This window comes from Squalius cephalus (genome assembly GCF_949319135.1).
Source record: "Squalius cephalus genome assembly, chromosome: 8".
Lineage (NCBI taxonomy): Eukaryota > Metazoa > Chordata > Actinopteri > Cypriniformes > Leuciscidae > Squalius > Squalius cephalus.
Genome location: NC_137129.1, coordinates 10,527,307 through 10,548,097, shown reverse-complemented (window position 1 = coordinate 10,548,097; position 20,791 = coordinate 10,527,307). Strand labels below are relative to the sequence as shown.

Below are 20,791 nucleotides of genomic sequence, written 5' to 3'. Positions count from 1 at the left end.
GTCTCCACTTTCACACCCACCTACCCATGCAGGATGGCGGCCACCAGATCAGAGTGATCAGGAAGTTTACGTCCACTGGGACAAAGAAATGAATTGAGCGCAAATCATGCAAATAGGGTAGCCAGCCGTCTGTACAGAGCTGTCCGTAGGAACAGATTTGTGTGCCCTATTAAATCCATACAGAACACAGTTTGTCCCTTATTTTGGCAACTTACTGTATACTCAAACATCTGAGGGGGCTTCACGATTTATCACATTTGAATTGGTTTTGCATACATCTAGTGTTGTCAGTAATAACTTCAATACAATGAAAAATATCTCTTCAATACCATTTTTGATACCACAGAGGGGGATAATATAATAATAATAATATCAATAATAATAATTCTAACATAGCACAATATATTACTTTTGTAATACAACTGCAATGTAAAATAAAAGATGAATTTTTATTACTTATGTCAAAACGTATTACAATGCTTAACATCTTCTCTTGCAAGAGTTAAACCCTCACACTTTTATTTTGGTGGAAAACTGTAGGATGACCTTTTAAGTTTGTGACAACAGGTTTACAAACACATCTAGGGTTGCAATATTCCAAAAATTTTCAAAGTTGAAAACTTTCCATGGGAATGAATGGAATATAAGGGAATGAATGGGTATTGATGGGAATGAACTTAAAATTTGAAAAAATTACAGGATAGCCTATAACATGGAACTTAAATGTAGTTGAACAAAAATTTTGCAGCATAATCTTGGTTAAAACAACCAGATTTTAAATAAATCAATTAAAAAAAATATTTTGCATGCATGTCTGCTAATTACCAAACAAAATGTTTATATTTGCATATGATACAGTTTATATAAATGGCCCCAAATTTTCAATTAATTCGTAAATTATCCAACTTGTAATATTACCAAAATTCCCCACCTTGACTTTCCATGGAAAGTTTCTGGAAATTTACTGGAAATGTTCAGCCCTTTGCAACCCTAAACACATCTCATTACAAATATAGTGAAATTATGTAATCATCTATCCACAAAAAACTTTGCAGCATTAACTGTGAACCGAGCCGCTCTGACACAATGATCGTATGTAAATTATCACAGTGTAGCTCTTGAATGCACAAAATACACTAAAATACATGCACTGTGGTGTCAACTCGCTGTCAGCCGAGAAAGCGCAACTTGTCAACTGTCAGTGCTAAACATTACAGATGAGTAAAAAAATAATATTTGTGTACATTTGCAACCAATCCCTTGTCAAGCCCCGCCTTAAAATGTTACTGAACAACTCTACCTCAGCATCTCTTTTGTAATGCAAGTCTATAAAAGATTTGTATGTTTTAAGTGCAATTTTACAGAAATTATCCATAAATATGATTGTTGTCGGGTCACTTTAAGGAGAGTTACTGAGTATGTAAAAGCGAGGCCAGCAAAAGTTTACTTAATTCTCAAATGGCATATGTGGTATAAAAAAAAAAAAAAAAAAAAATTAATTTTCCCAAAAAGATTTTTCTCTGCAGATCCTGGTAACCCTAGTCATAAACCTTGCTCGATAAATGAGCTTAAATCGCTTGTCATAGCAGTTTTCCTTAATTCCCATTCTTGCTATTTCAGCAGCACATCAGAAACCTGACTTCACACATTTCTGTTTAACAACACAAACATTGTCTGAATGCAGCCAGTGAGTAAATATGCCTCCCTTCATTTTCTTCTTAAGACGACTAAACAGAAGAACATTTGTACGGCTCGGTCATGAGCCACATCCCGCAGGACAGACGCTGTAATCTTTGCATCGCAGTGTCTACATGGCATGACATTTCACCTAAAATGAAAACATAAGCAAAAGAGGGAAAAACATAAACCATAATTTTTCATTTCTCATAAACAAATCAGCTTCACTCTAAAGTCTGTTCTCAAACAGGCAGCACTGGACGGCAGTGTTTGGCTCTCTGTATGGCTGAATGGTTAGCATGAAAACCCTCCATGTGCCATATAAACCCACGGGCAGCATGCCAAACTAACCCCGGTCTACAGCTCTTCAGACATTCCCACAGACCCAACATTCAGCTGAAACCTCTCTCAATGAAATCAATCATAAACATGAAGGTAGACACACGGTTTAAAACCTTTCACAGCAGTTGTTGCAAGAACATAATTGAATGACAATCCATAAACACTAGTACTACATGAGCATCAGTGTTTAGGTCCTTCGCCACATGCAAATGTGTACGTTTAACTAAATGACATCATATAAACACCTAGTCAGTAATGATACTGATATAGATCTCACAAACCTCAAGTACACAAAACATGCTTCATTTAAAGATACAGTAATAGTAGTTTACAGCTCCGTAAGCAAGTCAAATATAGAATTTTTTGGACTGATTCAAACCAGAACCCAGAGCCTTTATGAACCATTTTGTATGATACAATAAAGGAACAAGAGTTTTGATTCTGACTTTTGTTGCACTATATGCTTTTTTGCAATTCTTTTGAAGTACTGAAGTATGCACTTGAGACTGCACACTCACATTCACAACTTCATTTATTTAGAAGCAACGGCACAGATTCAGCAGTGCAGGAAACACTGGACTATGATTAATCTATTCATTTTTAGCATTCAACTGTTCAGTTTGTAGACAATTAGCATTTCCTGTTTTGCTGTACAACAGAAATTACAGCCATACCTCAAATGTAAATTTGATATCATTGTGTGCCCCAGGCCATACACACTGTAAATGTTATTTTCTACACAAGGGCTACAGCTACTACAAAAATGTGAAATGATATACTTGATAAATCAGAAAACCATATTCTACTTAGCAACTGTCAGCAACTTGGTTTTGAAACCATGTTCGAGGTATAACCGTGTGTAATTTATGAAGCAGAACAAAGTTTCTTCAAGTAATAATAACCACAGATCTGATTTCACTCATAAATCCAAAACCTCTATTCTAAAAACCCATTAGAAATTCCCCAAGGGAACTATGTTCAAATAAATAACCAGGTTGGCTTACAAATTGATGCAATTATGATTATTATTTCTAAAATAGTTATACCTCTTGCAGGGCTCCTGTTTTTTTATACTGTCTCTGTGAAATGTTAATCATAACAAAAGAATATAATCCATGATTGTCTGTGGCTTTGTAGTAGCTCACTGAAGTCATGATAGGATGTCACATTACTGTAATAGTCCAGTTATCAGCAGCATGACCACCCATTGAGGACAGAAGCAAATGACACACAGGGTGAGCTTGATGTGGCACATTATGTACGCTCTCAAGAAGCCTTAGATTTCCCAGCACCACTCTGATAATTTGGTTTAATTAAATTTGCTCTGTTTTTACGTGAAGGAGTCACACACTTCCTCAGCAGGAAGCAATTTCTATTTGAGCGGCGTGGAGCGAGTGAGTGCAGTCAACAAAACAGCAATCAAACATAGCTCCCTGTTATCCAGAGAAAATTGCAATTGGCCCCTCGTTCGATAACAGAGTGCGACAAGATCAGGCAAGCCCTGTTGTGTCTGAGACTGGCCAAACATGTCTGATGGCAGCTAACGCTGTCAGTTTTACGTAAAAAAAAAAACAGATCGAAGCAGAGAATCAACATTCCAGCGTTACATTTTGTCGACGCAACATGCGAGAGAAATTGGTCACATTCATTTTGTGACTCAGGAGTGAAACAACTGACTGCAGCGGCTTCCCATCATTTAACATTTTATGTGTCATTAATGAGTTTTATGCTGGTGTGTCATGCAGATATTGTAGTTCTTCTCATGTTAAATCATACAAAGTCACTATAGTATATTACACACCTATAATGAAAAGTTTGTATCTTGTAACAAAAAACAATATTGCAAAAAATTACATCTAGACAGCATTGTAATGACAATTACAGGACTTTATCAAAAAGTAACTCAATAACCTATCACTTATCTCACATGTGTCTTGTGTCAATTATTAATGCGTGTTCAACACAACGTGTTCAACACATTTTTTGTTTTGCTGTGCAGTTTTCTGCAGTTGGGTGATTCTTCAATTAGAAACAAGTTACAAGTTACAAAAAGTTAACTCCTTAAGACTGTGTTCTGGAAACATTTATCAAATAAATCTTTTATCAATTAAATAAAGATCTTATCGTGCAATTTCATTTTGATAATAAATCCAAACTATCACAAAGTATACTAAAACAATTTGGATTTGTGATGAAAATCCCATGATGTTAAAGGGATAGTTCACCCAAAAATGAAAATGTTGTCATCATTTACTCAGCCTCATGCTGTTCCAAACCTGTACGAGATTATTTCTTCTGTTGAACACAAAAGAAGATATTTTAAAGAATTTTGGTAAACAGACAGTTGACAGTAGCCATTGACTTCCATAGTATTTTTTCCCCCACTATAGAAGTCAATGGCTTCCGTCAATTGTTTGATTACCAACTTTCTGAGTGATTTTCAAGAAACTCAATATAGCTCTCTAAAATGCTTATTGTGATTAATAAGTGATAGTTTTTGGGACAGTTATTATTTGTTATTTAAAAATAAGCAGTTTTTTCGGTTTAGTTTCTATTTTCTGAAGAGACACAATCACTTTATATGACGTAAAGATTTAATGTAGGCTTTTATTCACATATAAACATTGATCAGCGAACATTTACAGAAGCTCAACCGAATCTCCTTCACGCTCGAGAACAAACCTCTTGCGGAAGCTCAAACGTGCTGCGTAACACGAGAATGAACCTCATTGGTTCTCGCAAATCAAGCGAACTTGCTTGAGCTTCCGTTTACCACAACTGATGTGTGAGTTGATGAATGTTTATATGTGAATAATAGCCTAAATTCAATCTGTTCATCATATAAAGCGATCGTGTCTCTTCAGAAAAAATTGGACTAAACCAACTTTTTGAAGCGTCAATGTGGTAGTTGCATGGAATGTCAATGGAGGCACAGAAATATCTTAGATTTCATTAAAAACTTTATATGTTCAGAAGATAATCAAAAGTCGGTTTGGAATGACATGACATAACATAAGTAAAATATGACAGAATGTACATTTTTGGGTGAACTAATAACCTTTTAAAGTGCACTTTTTCTTTTTTGGAATTTTCACACTCTTTATTTTACAAAACAGCAAAGAAGTGTTCATAAGTATGTGAATTGGGACGCTCATCATGAATGGTCTACTCTTTATTTAGTGCTTCCCCATTACTGTTGGGTAATCGAGAATGCAAAACTGTTTCATCAAACCATTTCATCAAGGACATCTTGGAACTCGAGGAATAAATTCAGCTCTTGTTCATATTCTGTTCTCAGAAACATTATCATCATCAGGAAGCTATCTCAACTAATGGTGGATTCCATCATTTGCATTTATCGTTTGCATAGACTTGTGTACACTACAGTTTAGTCAAAGTAACATTACGTAACATTTGCAATCTGTCTGCCATGATTATTTACAGATTTTCTGTCTAAAATATTTGAAAATATTAGACACTCCAAAGTCTAACTTCAGACACATTAAACACACTGTCCTCAAGTTCAACCAACAGTTTGAATGGGAACGAATCAACAAAAGATTAGTCGTTTTGAGAGAAATTCAACAAATGTTTTCTTGAGTCTTTCATGTGTGAAAAGCTGAATTCTAGTGCTGCCTGTTCCCTTGACTACAGATATACTTGGGTCACTGACCCACTGTACCTGCAATGTTCTCTACTCCTACTGAATCAAAGCAGCAAAGATTTTTGCATCCTGGTTGTTTGTTCTTTAATGATCATTAGCAGAACATCTGGTTTTATTCAGTTTACTCACACTGAACATCACATCTCATCTGCTGCTGTGTATCTTAGCAACAAGTGCTGAACAACAATAAAATTAAGTTCAATGATAATGTAGAGAATATCCATTTATGCATTGGGGATTATATACCAGATTACGGTATCCCCATTTGAGAGGATTTAGCGCACCCCCCATAGAACAGATTCCAGAAACATCCATGGATCCAATCAGACTTTTCTCGATAGCAAAAACAGCTTCAGACTTCACAGTTCAAACTAGTTCTGTTCCATTTAAGATTCAAACCCTTTGAAGGAAACTTCACTTTCTTTCACTCCCACCCTTTTGACATTTATGAGTAAAACTCCATGAAGCACCAGAGCTGTGCTAACCAACATATACTGAATACAAAAGCCTTCTTCCACTGGTGCTCATTTGCATCGGTTTTGAGAAACAGCTCCAAGGCCAGAACAGAGTCCAAAGTTCCAACAATAAAAACCATTTCTGACAATGCTTTGTTGTACCAAAGCATGAAATCTGGACTCTGCTATACTAGAATCAGTCGGGGGAAACTCAAGTGTAAAGGACAGGTGCAGACACAGAGTAAAACCTGCACTGCTGCAGAGTCGAGAGTGCCAGCAGTGGAACGGAGCCTGAATCTCTGCTCTGCCAACCAGAAAAACACTATCTGCCTAATAAACATGTGAGGCAGGGCTTCTGTCCCGAGTGTTTGACCTCAATCCAACTGTTTTGATGCTTCTTAGATGTGGGAAAACCGATGGATTTAAGACAATAGCCTGTATCGTGATCCTACTTTAAATGTTGTCTGCGTTTATGTCGCAATAGGCTTTATTTTGTGCTGAGAGTGTACATTTACAGTGAACTGATATTTACACGCTTTGCTGACTTGCAGATAACCATCTGGCAGATCTATGTAATGATGAGTTATGTGTGATATGCATTTAGCCTTTATCATGCAACTAGTGCACTAATGGAATTACCCTTAGCCCTATTCTGACCAGGAAATGTTAAGGTTTAAGATCGGCTCTATAAAATGAGCATGCGGAAAATAGATCTGTCTATTTGTTTAAGATAAAGTTGTAGAAGACAAGAATGTCCAATGCTGTTTCAAAGGCACTGTATGTGTATGACGTTTTATTTTTACTTAGTACATGTTACACAAATTAAAGGTCTTCATTTGCCTTTTGATCAAATCATAGAAGCATAAATGTGACGTGATGCTCCTTTGTTTTGATTAATTACGTCAATAGCCTATACTTCTGATGAAAAATTAACGTGTTCGATTATATTTTTTGTGCATATTGTGGGGCTTAAAGTAAAACATAATGTAACTGTCCAGAGATTGTAAAACAAACACTCATTAAAAAGCTAAAATATTTGAAAAAAGAAATGTTGACATTTAGCAGTTTGGTAAAATCGTTTATTATTATTAATATATATATATATATATATATATATATATATATATATGATGTATAAATAACCTAAAATGATTTAATGACTGCTTTAGCCCCTGGGTGTCAAGATATATATATATATAGCCTATATATATATATATATATATATATATATATATATATATATATATATATATAGCCTATATATATATATATATATATATATATATATATATATATATATATAAATGCTCATTTATTGAAAGTGCATTAAGTATTTAGGCTACTTTTTACTGGATAATTACTCCACTGGACAATTTTAAGAGACAATCCAAATAATTGTCGAAAGTCTGCTCATATCCAATAAATGATATGAACACACTGTCTTGAGATGATTGTTTACACGTTGGGATAATTCTTGTTTAAGGCAAATGACATGTAGGCTAGTTGTATTTAAACATCCCATGTCTCTCATACAGAAGCAGAACTAAGAAATCAACAGATGACTCCCATCGATAGGCTATGCGTAGAATCTTTGACACCTAATCATCCAGACTTACTCATTCCGTCTCATTCCGTTACATTCCACTTTTCCCTCAATCGGTATGCAGGGAATTCTGTCGTATAAATAAATAGCACTGGGATACAGTGTCCGTTTGTCCGTCTGTCTCTCACGCGCGCCATGCAAACTACATGAGAGAAGTTCAGTGTACATGTAGTCACAGTCTTAACGGGATCATTCTCACTACAGGTATTTCTCCCTCCGCGCAACTTTTCCAGTCATAGTGTCCGGGTGGGCTGATATTAAAGGAGCACTTACCCCAGACGAGCATCCGTGGATCAGCTGTTTCTCCGGTCTCGAGTTTATATGATCAGCGCAGGTTCCTCGAGCTCAGGGCAGCACTCAAACAACATGCTGTATTTACAGATGATCACAGAGGAAAGTGCCAGTGAGGCTGGAGAGCTGCAGTGCGCACTGAGGTGTGTGTCACTGACACACACACACACCATTACCGGTCCGCTGCTGTGACTCTGTGACTGCGATCCTCCGAAACACTTCACAGATGCAGAGGGGTGGAGTGACAGATCCCAGCCGCGCAATGTGTCACGGGAGGTGTAGTTCTGCTCATATGGACACCGCAACAAAGCGGGTGTGTTCAGGCGGCTGCTTTCAGTTTGTGGTGTGTGGATGATGTGAAAATGAAAAAAATAACAAAAAGTAACGACAAGGAAAAGTAATTGAGTGCTGCATTTTAAGCGAGGCCTTTAATAATGTGTGTAGTTCCATATGTATTTTCATAGGCCTATTATATTATGACGTTTTGCAAAGCCATATAAATTTAAGTCAATTAAATATTTTTTATTGATATACAAATTATATCAAGCTTATACATTTTATTTTAACTCCACATATGTCAGTGTGGGAGGGACAATGAAACATTTAGCTGAATTTGATATTGTATTTTAGTTTTTTTCTTCTTCAAATTGTGTTTTATTGTTTGTATATATTTATATATAGATTTATATTGCTGCTTTTTTCAAAAGTTAGTTTAGTCATATTGTTGGAACAATTCAATTGGAATATGAAGTTACAGGATTGCTAAGGGAAATTTTATCATAAAAATATTAATAATAGTAATAAAATATAATCTTCAGTTTATCCAGTGATGTGTGTGTGTGTGTGTGTGTGTGTGTGTGTGTGTGTGTGTGTGTGTGTGTGTGTGTGTGTGTGTGTGTGTGTGTGTTCATGTTTTTCTATCCCGGTGGGGACTTCACCCTGAATGCACACAGACTCATGGGGACTCGTGTCACAGTGGGAACCTAAGTTGAGGTCCCCATGGTTAAACAAGCTCATAAATCATACAGAATGAGTTTTTTTTTTTTGGAAATGTAAAAATGTAGAAAGTTTTCTGTGATGGGTAGGTTTAGGGGTAGGGTTAGTGTAAGGAGATAGAATATACAGTTTGTACAGTATAAAAACCATTAAGTCCCCACAAGTGTATGTGTGTGTGTGTGTGTCACTGTAATACGTTTTAAGTACAAGCAACTTGGATATTTAAGTAATTTCAACTTAAATCACATTCAACTGCCTTAAAATAAATATTTGAATTTTAGTTATTAAAGAAGTTGAAAATTGCTTATTTTGATGAGTTAAAGCAATGTAAAAACATCTGTTGTCATAACTTATTGATCATATACATTTTTACGTGTGCGTGTGCACGCACAAATATTCAATTATACAATACACAATATAATATACAATGACAATATACAGTGATTTACTTATCAATACCATCAGCATGGAAGAACCTTGAATATCACTGATCAAATTCAGTATCAGGTCCTGCAAAATTATAATTAGAACACAAAGCAATGACAGCAATACTAAAATAACTTTTAACATGCATTATAAAAGGTTAACTCCTCCCGCGGGGTTCTGCCTTTGCTGCTTATAGCTTTCTTTATTTTGGATGTGGTGGCAGGAGCATTCACTGTCATTGTTTTAGTAAGGAAAAGAGAAACTTGTTTTTAGAAAGGGCTTGATAGGAAGTTCAGCCTTCAAGCTCGTGTCTAAATATAGTTCTAATGTGTGACCAAACTGTGCACTTAGTTTTTCAGGAAAGAAACCCTTTGGTCACCAGAAGCATGAGAGCGGGGCCTTAGTAAAACACTTGTGTATACTGTATATGTAAGGGGCAACGTTTTTGGTGACATGAGAAATAGTCAACTTGTTAGTTCCTCAAAACAGAAAAACTGAACGTATGTTGACGATAGCACATTTATAGTGCGCACATTTATTTAGCTGCAGAAGTGTCACAATAAGGCAGAGGCACAAATATTGATATTGTTCATGATAATGCTCAAGCTGTACATTTTATATTGGCCTAAGTTAAGTAGGCCTGTGCAAGAGTTTGATTAATATGTTTCAAAATGATCTCTGTTCAAAGAGTTTTATAAATATATCTGCATTTGTTAAAATATTGCTAATTTAACTGTTCAAATTGAATGCATATGTGAGCATATTAATATGTCTTGAGGGCTTATACATTATATGTCTGTCTATACTTCTGAAATATTAGTTCAGATGTTGTTCAGCGTGATATAACTCATTCACTTCTTATTTAAAGTGTAAGACTAAGACTGACCCCTCATCTGTGCCAGAAATAGCTTCACGAATTTTGAAGTGCTTGTTTGTTTAAATATTCAAACTTCCTATAAATCAATTTAAAAGGACAGGGCAGATTCTCCATTTCAACTCTTGCATAATTCTGTTATAACATCTCAAATTTAGGGACTCTATAAAATGTCACAATGGGAGTATGGTCTGTCAAAAGCACTTTATTGGTGACATAATTGCAAACGGATGTAGAAAGTTATGAAAGTCATCTTGATACTATATTAGAAGGATAGTGTTTTGGCTGGTTATTTGGTACAAAATGACATGATCAACATGATTTCTTGTTGAAAGTGCATTTTAAACAAATTAAATTTGAAGGCTATCCAACAGATGATGGACAGGCGTGTGAAGGATGATACGGCAAAATTAAACTATTAAAAATGAACTCAATGAACTGAACATAAAATGATGTGGAAGATAAACCGTGGGGTCCTAAAGAATAATACACTATCCACTTGCGCCATCTACTGGATGTGCTTCCTGTTTTGTCATTAACATGCTGTAAACATTTTATATTTTTTACTTATACAAACGAGGTAGCAGGCGGTATTTATTTGCAACTATTTTATTTCAGTACAGTATTGACTCTCAATGAAGTTTTAGATAAATTATTTAAATCAATTGAATGAATTTGATGGAATGGACACCGCTGTTTAGAAGAAAAGTACAAATATAAGCTGTTATATTGACGGCAAAATTATATTTTATCAATAAAATATTTTTTAATTAAATAATAAATGAACGACACATTTTATTTGTTTATTTTTAATATATGATTTTAATGTATTTTTAATTTAACTTTATCAATTAAAAAAAATTACGAGTTCTCGAGACATTTCACAATTTTTACATTTTGCTAGTACAATTTGAAACAGCGAAGTAAAATAAAATAAAATAGAAATTAAAATATATTAAATTAATTCAACAGAGACAGTTCTTTTTAAAAGCTTTATAGATTCTAAATAAACATTTAAAGGCTGTTTGAAAATGAGCAAAATTGGGTTTTGAGTTACTCCTTTTAGTCTGATGAATAAAAAAGTTCCTAATAACAAAAACACATCAATATTTATTAATATATATATATATGTATATATATATATATATATTGTTCTATTTTTAATGAAGTAAAACAGATGATATATTTAAGACTAGGTTGCAATTCACTTAGAATTTGTGATGCTTTCATATTTTTATTTTATTTATTTATTTATTGAATTTACAAAATTACAGAATTCAATATCAAGTTCTTGACCCATTCCTTTTACACATTTTCACATTTTTTAACTATAACTTGAAACACAACAATAATTTAAATAAAAAAAGATATATAAATATATAATATATATATAAAGAAACTTAAAAATAAAGGGCATCACAAACATATGTTAAATTAATATGCTTTCATATTTTGTGTTGGCGAGTCCGGGTGCTTACGTCATCATCAGCAGGTGAAAGGTCATGTAGAGAAAGATGGCGGCGTCCAGGGGAGCTGTAGTGTTAAAGGCGGTTAAGAAAGTTATTGTACAGTTTTGCCCCTTTGAAACTAATGTTCGCTCCACAAGGTAAGTATACTGTACATGCATCGATTTACCTTAAATGAGCGTGGTTAAAGTTAAAGAGGTTAAAGAACAGGTCTGTCTATTACAGTAAAATCTTGTGAATGAGAATGACTTCATGAGCTTTGCTGGGGTTTTTTTTGTCGTCCCGTAATAGCGGTCATAGGGACGGAATATATGATGCCAATTATAATAATTTAGATGTCACCGTGTGTTTCTCAGCTTATATAGGCTACGTTTGATTCCAGCGTTCTTAAAGCAGCAGTCGCCACTGTTGAACTGCTCTCCACCCGACATTTTACTTTAGAGGACCAAAGTGCACTAGTATATGCCGATTATGTGCGATAATTCGCGAATTTATTGTTAAACGTCGTTACATGAACATGCTTATGATACCAAATGTCATGATGCTTGAGTTGTGTTATATTATCTCAGTGAGATCTCTGGCGCCCCTCTCAGCCTAAACGCATTAATTACAGCAGGCTATCAAACTGTTTTGAACTTGAACTATGAGAGCTACTGCTATGTTCGAACGAACTAGTATTTTCCTAGTATTTCCCCTACTATGTGGCACAGTACGTACAATTTCTGTATGCTTTGTACATTACTTTCCAGCCTCATACCAAATTTCTGTTTCTCTTTTTCATGGCAGTTGATTCTACAGACAAATTTCCTTATGTAGATAGAATCAGCTGCTATGAAATTTTTCTCAAAATCTGGGAAAAGCTTGATGACAAACTGCCCACTCTGTATAGATGACATATTTAGTTTGAACTTTTTACTTCAAGAGCCACTTTAGGTTGATTATCCCACAGTCCTCAAGCATTTGTTGCAGAAATTAAAATGGCTTTTAATTATTGCTTTTTAAGTCAGTCGCACTGCATAACTGTCAAGTCCCAAAAACACTTCATTCCATCACATCTCATGCATATCTTATGTCCCTTTCCTTCCCACAGAGAGTTTCTCATCATGGTCGGGTCCGAAAAAGTCAGAGCCACAAATATGAACTGTGAAGTTATCACAGAAGTAAAGCATGACCGATCAGAGCCTACGGTTGACATCACATTCTGTGAGTGACCTCAGTGTGCATCTCCAATATTGTAAATATGCATTCAGTTAACATAGTTGTGGTCTTTTGCAGTGGATGGAGAGAGGCTGGTGATGAAGGGATCCAAACTCACCACTGAAGAAATGCTCTCAGCCTTACAGACCCGCTGCAGTGCTAAAGATCCTCAGGCTAAAGCAGGAGACAAGAAGTAGTGTATTGTTGATTATGTATTTATATGTGCGTAGATGTGTAATAAAATTGGTATCTGTCATGTCTTTGTGAGTTGAAGTCACTTTATCTTGTACAGTTTTGTATATCAACAGGCCTCTACTCATCTAATGTTCCACTCTGACAAACATTTTGTGGAAATATGAATCTGATTTGACCAAACAAATGTGTGCATGTTATTTTTACATCACATCCAGGTAAATAATGTATTTAGTGTTGAAGAATTTCTGGTGTGGTATCATGTTCTAAAACCTTTAAAATCACAAAGGAGATTTTTAGGTTTGTTATTACATACATTCCTATTAGAGAAAGTAATGCAGTATAAAGTGTATTCTGCACAGTAAATAAATAGTATGTCAGTATTCCCTTCTGAACATAGCCAAATATGAATGGTAGCAGGACGCATAACCATTCATTTGGTAGAGTCTGGTTTTCTCGTTCTATATCTGAATGATTATTTATGTGAAAATAATGTCAGGGACATAATTTGCTTTTGTCTGTGAAATAATTATTCTTGAATGCTTAGAAAAAATGTTTGAGTTGTCTATATTCATTGTAATAAGCATGTTATTACATACGTAGTTGTTAGAGTACAATGGTAACATTTTTCGTACAATAAGGTCTAATTAGTTAATGCACAATTCTTAACTAACGATTAGCAATACATTTTTACAACATGTATTAACCTTGGTTGATGTTAGTTAATAAAAAATGTTCATATTAATGTTAGATTGGGGTGCAATCATGAACTAGGCTGTTATCATGAACTTAATATGTAGGCTATCAGTAAATATTGAGGCTAACACTAAGATTAATAAATGCTATAGAAGTGTTTTTCATTGTTTCATTTGTTCATGTAAACTAATGTAGGCCTATAATGTTCACAAATGAGACCTTGTCAGGCACAGTGAGGGATGGTCATCTTTTCAGTCAGGAAAGGTTTCCTCTTATAGTTGGTAAAACACGCAGTTGTAAAACTATTAAGCCTTTTTATGTGAATGATCTTTGTGATTGTTATCCTCTGACCCAGTGAATGTTATTAGACCGTTTTTGTGGTCCTAAAAAAATGCGAACCCTTCCCCAGTTCTGAGTTGCGTTTGCGGGTGGGAGGTTGAGGAACTCCGCTCACTGACGCCGGAGGATCTGATTGGCTAGTGTGATCGTGCACGTGCTGGAGGAGCTGTTCAAAAACCCCGCAGTCATTCGATCACATCAGACCCAATCTGAGCTTTGAGCTGTTGTTTTGAGTGACAGGGAACATCATCATCCAGAAAAATGGTTGACAAATTCGTGGGAACATGGAAGATGACCACCAGCGACAACTTTGACGAGTACATGAAGGCTATAGGTATTATTCTTCATCATTTAATAATTTATTAAGAAATCAAATGCATGTTATTTTGCAAATCTCTCAATTTTGTTAAATGCAAAAAGAAAAAGAAAAATTGTCAGTGCATTTAACGTGCATTATTAATTTTCTGTTGATGGTCAAGGTGTCTCGTGAATGAGAGGTACGTTTCCTTTTTCAGGTGTCGGTTTCGCTACTCGTCAGGTCGGGAACCGGACCAAACCCAACCTGGTCGTGTGTGTGGATGACCAAGGGCTCATTTGCATGAAGTCGCAGAGCACCTTCAAAACTACTGAGGTCAAATTTAAACTGAACGAGTCATTCGAGGAGACCACCGCAGATGATAGAAAGACTACGGTTTGTAATGGAATAGTTGGAATATTTTCAGTGGTTTGAAGCTATCTACACTGTAAAAATAAATATTGTTGGTTTAACTGGTTGCTTTAAAAATTTGAGTTCATTGAAATTATAATTTTTAGTTAATACAACAAAGGAGATTAGTTTAATATATAGAAACTCAAAATATTGTGTTATCTGAACTACATTAATTATCTAAGTTGATTCGACAAAAGATAAAAAGTTGTGAAAGTTAACGGGCTCCTCTCTCTCTTTTTATCTGCAGACTGTCGTGACTCTTGAGAACGGCAAACTTGTGCAGAAACAGACCTGGGATGGCAAGGAGTCGACGATAGAGAGGGAGGTGACGGATGGGAAATTAATAGCTGTAAGAATGCTCTTTTATTTATTATAAACACGTCATAGAAAAGTTCATAACATTAACAAATGGTATTACATTATATAATGCTTATAATATAATTGCTAACTCACATTTAAAAATGTTGTTTAACTTTTTATATATGTATATATGTATGTAAACTTAAAAAAATGTTATTTGCAATTTGAAAATAAATGTGAAGAAATTATGGATTTCACTTTTATTTATTTTTATTTTATTTTTTATTTTTTATGCAACTTATTATATTTCCATGTATAAATATTCAGGGTTCCCATAGAAAACTGGAACTATCAGGAAATTTAAAAATGGAAGCTGCTGTATTGAATATATATGATTTTATAATTTATAATATTCTAAAATATTTTATTCTGCTATAGTTTGCTCTTTGTGAGTGTAATCTTTTTGAAATGATTCAAATCCTTATCCAGTAACCATGGACAGCTATTAGTTATTTTAACAGCTAAGTTACTTTAAAATGTTACCTAATTATTCCATTCTCAGATGTTCAGTTTTTAAAGATGATAGAGTTGTGCAATATAAATGGAAATAGCCTAGAATAGCCTAATGTAGTAATGCTTAACAACCATTGTACAGAAAAGTTGAAGATAGACATTTTTCCCATTTACTTTCTCAGATGAATCTTTTGAGGTATTTATAACCATATCTTCTTTTTGCAGAAATGCACTATGGGTGATGTGGTGGCTGTAAGGACATATGTGAAGGAGGCATGAAGTTATCCAATCTGGATTTGAAGATGCCAGGCTCAGTTCAATGAGCAAAAAGCCAAAGTGAAACATTATTTCTCTACTGAAAAATTATTTTTGACACCAAAGCAAATGCGTGCTGACCCTTTTAAAATGCATTTATTATCAGTCTTTATGGTGCTTTGAATAAAGTTGTTTTTATTTGCCTTCAGCTGAGTTGTGGTTTGTTGATCCCTGCTGTTTTAACATAGGCTTAGTCAAAATGCATGTGTCGACGTTTTCGAAAAATCTAGGCCAGAGATTTAGCGTTGACTCACAGTAAGGAATAAACTTCTCGTTTGTGCATACTTTGAAAGATTTCGCATAATACAAGGCGTGAGAGATGTTTCCTCATGAGAATCAAGGATTATGCAATAAGGATGATCTACTATAATTATAAGGATTATCTCACTAATTACATAATGAGTTTTTTTTTAACTGTCAAATACTACATATCTGTTTCACATCCATATATCCAAAAAAAAAATCCCTAACTTTAACTGCCCTATTGTTCTAGTCTTCCATATTTTGAAACCCTTACATATAGATTAACATCTCAGAAAATGTGTTAAAGTGTTTAATAGTTCATTATTAATTATTCAAGATCTAAAATTGACAGAACCCTCCTTAAAAGGATTGTTCACCCAAAAATGAAAATGTTGTCATCATTTACTCACCCTCAAGTTGTTCCAAACCTCTATGAGTTTCTTTCTTTACAAAAGAAAGGTGCCACCAATTGTCTGGTTACCAATTTTCTTCTTTTGTGTTCAACATAACAGGTTTGGAACAACTTGAGGGTGAGTAAGTGATGACAAAATGTTCATTTTTGGGTGAACTTTCCCTTTATGGAGCAACAAAAAATGTATTTTCTCACAGCATTTAAAATTAAATTGAGTAATGCCATTTTAATTCATAAGATTTACAAGTTAACACTTTTATAGCTTTACACAGTTGAGTATTGCTTCAGGACATGATGTTCAACTATTACAATCTTATGCTCCAGTAAAAATGCTCCTTGCTGTCATCTATGAGTGTTTATAATGTACATTATTTCCACATATCAAATCTTTGTGATAAAGTCATTTACTATTTTTATAGCTTCTGTCTGAGATATTCTTCACTAAAAATGAAAGTTACCGTCCTGATGGACTGATGTGATTTATCTTCATTAAACTATATGTAGATCCAGATGGTTCTTGCGTTCCCATGTCTTTTTTGCCCCTTCACCTCAGTTGGATGAAGACAACAAGAGAGTTACTGTAACAGTGGACTGTGTCCAAGGGTACAGAGGATATGTATTTCTTTCCTCCTTTTAGTCGAACATTTCCCTTTTTGAACATAGTTTTAGCATGCGTAACGAAACTGGAACACAACGAGTCCCCAGAGTCATTCCTTTTGACCCACACAAAGAGCAGAGAATGTTCCACCAGTGGCTACTTTCCCAGGACAGGAAAGTGTAGAGATACACTGATTGTAATTGACAGCAAAAACAGCTGAAACAGGTAGGTTATGAGCCAGCTCTCTCTGTACAGCCTATTCAATAAAAACAATGCATTTTCCTATTACCCAACCTGTACAAAGTTTAAAAGGTGGAAGGTTCTGGAAATGTGTTTTGAATGTTTGAAGATCACATATTTTCAGACACATTATTACGCTCTAATTCTAACATAGTGATTCCTATCTCATTTGATTTGGGTTTGGCCTGATGCACCTCTCATCGCCATGCTGAGATCAGAAGAGCTGAGCATATGGAATGATTTACTTCATAAAAAGATGTTTGTTGTCATAACTGAGCCAAGGCTCAGAGAAGTTAGATTACAAGCAATAGGTTTCATGTTTGTTGTTACAGAATTAAGGGAAAGTGCTGTTGCCCCAGTTGTACGTTAAAGTTATAATATTAGACGAAGACAATATGCAATATTGATTTTTTTTTTTTTTGGGTGGAAACTGGAAAGACAATCATGGGTAACATTTTATTTTAGTGTCCTTGTTACATGTCACATGTGTTACTAAAGTAATAACTTTTAATTATGCATAATTAAATGCAAACAACCCTACAACAAACCTAATTCTAACCCTAACCCTATAGTAAGTACACGTAATGGCAAACGTGTTGAAGATTAGCCAATATGCTGTCGATTCATTAAATGATAAGCTGTTTTCCCACAAAAGCAGTTTATTCAGTGTAGTAAGCCTCTCCTCCACTGACATCCAAAGGCCTCCTACCTTACATTACGTTTTTATTTTTATGTTTCATTTTTTTTGTGCTAATCTTGCAGGCTTGCCTTAAAGCGGCTTTGCTTGCTTGTACGCTCTTGTTTCTCGAACAAACGCAACTGCTGCCATTTTGCGTCTCAGTTATTGATTGTAGTTAAAATTACGTAGGAAAACTTCAGTTAAAATTAGCCTTCTATAATGTTTTTACAATGTTCATCCGATTGTTTTGTACATCATAAAGGTGCATGCCTTTTGTCAGTAATGTAGCAATGCCTGAAGAACAAGTCAAGTCCCTTTTAAGAAGCTTTCTAATTATCAGGGCGGCGAATTCTAATTTGAACATGAACGGAATCAGCGTGGGAAACGTTTTCTCACTCATGCAAAACTCCCGAAATCGTGGCTCATTAGAACCACTGGATTTCACCCGCAAAATTTTGCCGAGCAACGGTAAATGCGACCGCACCTTAAAGTAACCATGAAATCAAAATGGACAATTCTTATTTTTGTTTATGAAATATTGCAGCGACATCTCTTTTCTGATGATGACGTGTTTATTGGCTCGAGGGTGGAACAACCTGTCACTCAGACGTCAACACAATCGCAAACCACAACAATCCAACGATCCAACAAATTCGCGATGGATAAAAACAATCCCTGCCCTACAATTTCTCTGGCTTGAGAAGTCATTTCACTCAGATACATGTCATAATGGGGAAGAAAAGACTAGCCTAGCAATGTCCATTTCATGGCGATTTTAATAGACTATTTTGTTTAGTTGTGGATGCATTACAATAATATACAGGTAAAGTTATATATAAAAAATTTTTAACTTTAAACTTTAAAAACATTGATTAATTTGGTGAATCTCCATGTAACAAGGTAGGTTATATGTAAGCTGATATTGACTGCATGGATCAGATCTTGTGAGCGTCTGTGTATTGCATTATGGGTGTGTGCACCGCTTGCGGGATGTCTCAGTATTGTGTGTCGGATTCACAGGGGTCCTGTCTTCGTGTGTTGACCTGCAGACTGTTTTGCTTGTGCAGATAACACTACAGGAATGAAATCATATCCTTTGAGTAACATCTGGAAAGCTGCACCGCAGGAGACGGATCGCACCCTTCCGCTCACTTTCCTTACATTGGAACGGACAATCAAATCGGCCTCGGATACAGTCCCTCACACTGCCATAAAACAGCTTCCTCTGTTATTGACAGATCAACAGAGCCTCTTCCACAGACAGTGAAGGTTATAAAACCAATAAAGACCTGCCAGTTAGCATCTAGCATGTTTGTAACATTCCCTAGTTTTTCAATGTTAATCTTCCTGAGGCCTACCATGACCTCTGTGTTTTAATTGTTCAATTCGTGCCTTCACAACAGTTGCTGATATGTTGTAAAATGCTTTGATTTGCAAATCAATCTGTCGACATAGCTGCTGAAAAGGGTTTTGGGTTCACTTCAGTTGCCTGGTGGGAATCAGGGTTGCTATGTGTCAGTTGAGTCAGGGCTGATATCAGCAGGGGCTTCTGGGAAGCTTGTTGCTACGCAACTAGCCTGTTGGACTCCAAATCCAGCTCAGAACACAAAGAGCTGCAATGGTCACTGAAGGATGGACGTCTGTGGCCAAATAACCCATACCTGCAAGAAACTGGGCTGAAAGATTTGAGTGCACAGCTGACCTCATGCTTAACAGTCTTGAGAAATGACTGTAAATGCAAGGAATCTTTTATCTTACAGTCCGAAAATAAATGAACAAATATGTTAATACTTGACAGAGGCATATCGTTCACTCATTTTTTCTGTCTGAAACTGTATGCGTTTATTTGTTTGTTTTTGTGCAACATAAAATGAGATATTTTGTTTTGCACTATGTCTGAACTGCTTCCAAAAAATAAAAAAATAATGGTTATTCACTTTGTAAAATCTGCTTTTGTGTTCCATGAATTTTTTTTTAAAAAAAATCAGTTTTGCAATGGAACATGTTTCAGTAAATAGACTAACTCATTTAATAGAAATTAACTAACTAACTAACTTGGAACATGTTTCAGTAAATAGACTAACTAATTTAAGAAAAATAATTAACTAACAACTAAATAAATAAATTTTATTTTACAGTCCTGTTCCCTATGTACATACTATATACTTTTTATAGTAATTGCGGGTTATAACTAAAACCTGAAACCTAACCTTAATCCATTTAGTTAACATGTTAACCAGTACTTTCTTAGGTAAGTACACTGTAAGTACACATAAGTACACATAGGCCTACTGTAAAATAAAGTCCAACCAACCAACCAACCAACCAACCAACCAACCGTCCAACCAACCAACCAACCAACCGTCCAACCAACCAACCAACCAACCGTCCAACCAACCAACCAACCAACCAACCAACCGTCCAACCAACCAACCAACCGTCCAACCAACCAACCAACCAACCGTCCAACCAACCGATTAAAAAAAAATGAAATTGTTCAACTGTTCTTTTAATGCATTACTGTATTTTAAATCAAACTGATAATTTTATATACCACATACTCT

The 20,791-nt window shown here is 35.2% G+C and overlaps 3 protein-coding genes across 3 annotated transcripts in view; 2 read left to right on the top strand and 1 right to left on the bottom strand.

Annotated features, from left to right (window-relative positions):
* Positions 1–8,244, bottom strand: part of pag1 (phosphoprotein membrane anchor with glycosphingolipid microdomains 1) — a 57,857-nt gene extending 49,613 nt beyond the window's left edge. Inside the window, exon 1 of the mRNA XM_079878333.1 lies at positions 8,015–8,244. The gene's annotated coding sequence lies outside the window, so the exon portion shown is untranslated. The remainder of the gene's footprint in view (positions 1–8,014) is intronic.
* Positions 8,245–11,820: 3,576 nt separating this feature from the next.
* mrpl53 (mitochondrial ribosomal protein L53) lies at positions 11,821–13,247 on the top strand. The gene is made up of 3 exons (XM_079879479.1): positions 11,821–11,934; positions 12,885–12,997; positions 13,070–13,247. The coding sequence occupies exons 1-3, from the start codon at positions 11,843–11,845 to the stop codon at positions 13,186–13,188; spliced, it is 324 nt and encodes a 107-aa protein (XP_079735605.1). The 5' UTR covers positions 11,821–11,842; the 3' UTR covers positions 13,189–13,247.
* Positions 13,248–14,393: 1,146 nt separating this feature from the next.
* Positions 14,394–16,203, top strand: fabp4a (fatty acid binding protein 4a). The gene is made up of 4 exons (XM_079879478.1): positions 14,394–14,552; positions 14,734–14,909; positions 15,175–15,276; positions 15,966–16,203. Exons 1-4 carry the CDS (start codon positions 14,480–14,482, stop codon positions 16,017–16,019), a joined length of 405 nt encoding a protein of 134 aa, XP_079735604.1. The 5' UTR covers positions 14,394–14,479; the 3' UTR covers positions 16,020–16,203.
* The last annotated feature ends 4,588 nt before the right edge of the window (positions 16,204–20,791 follow it).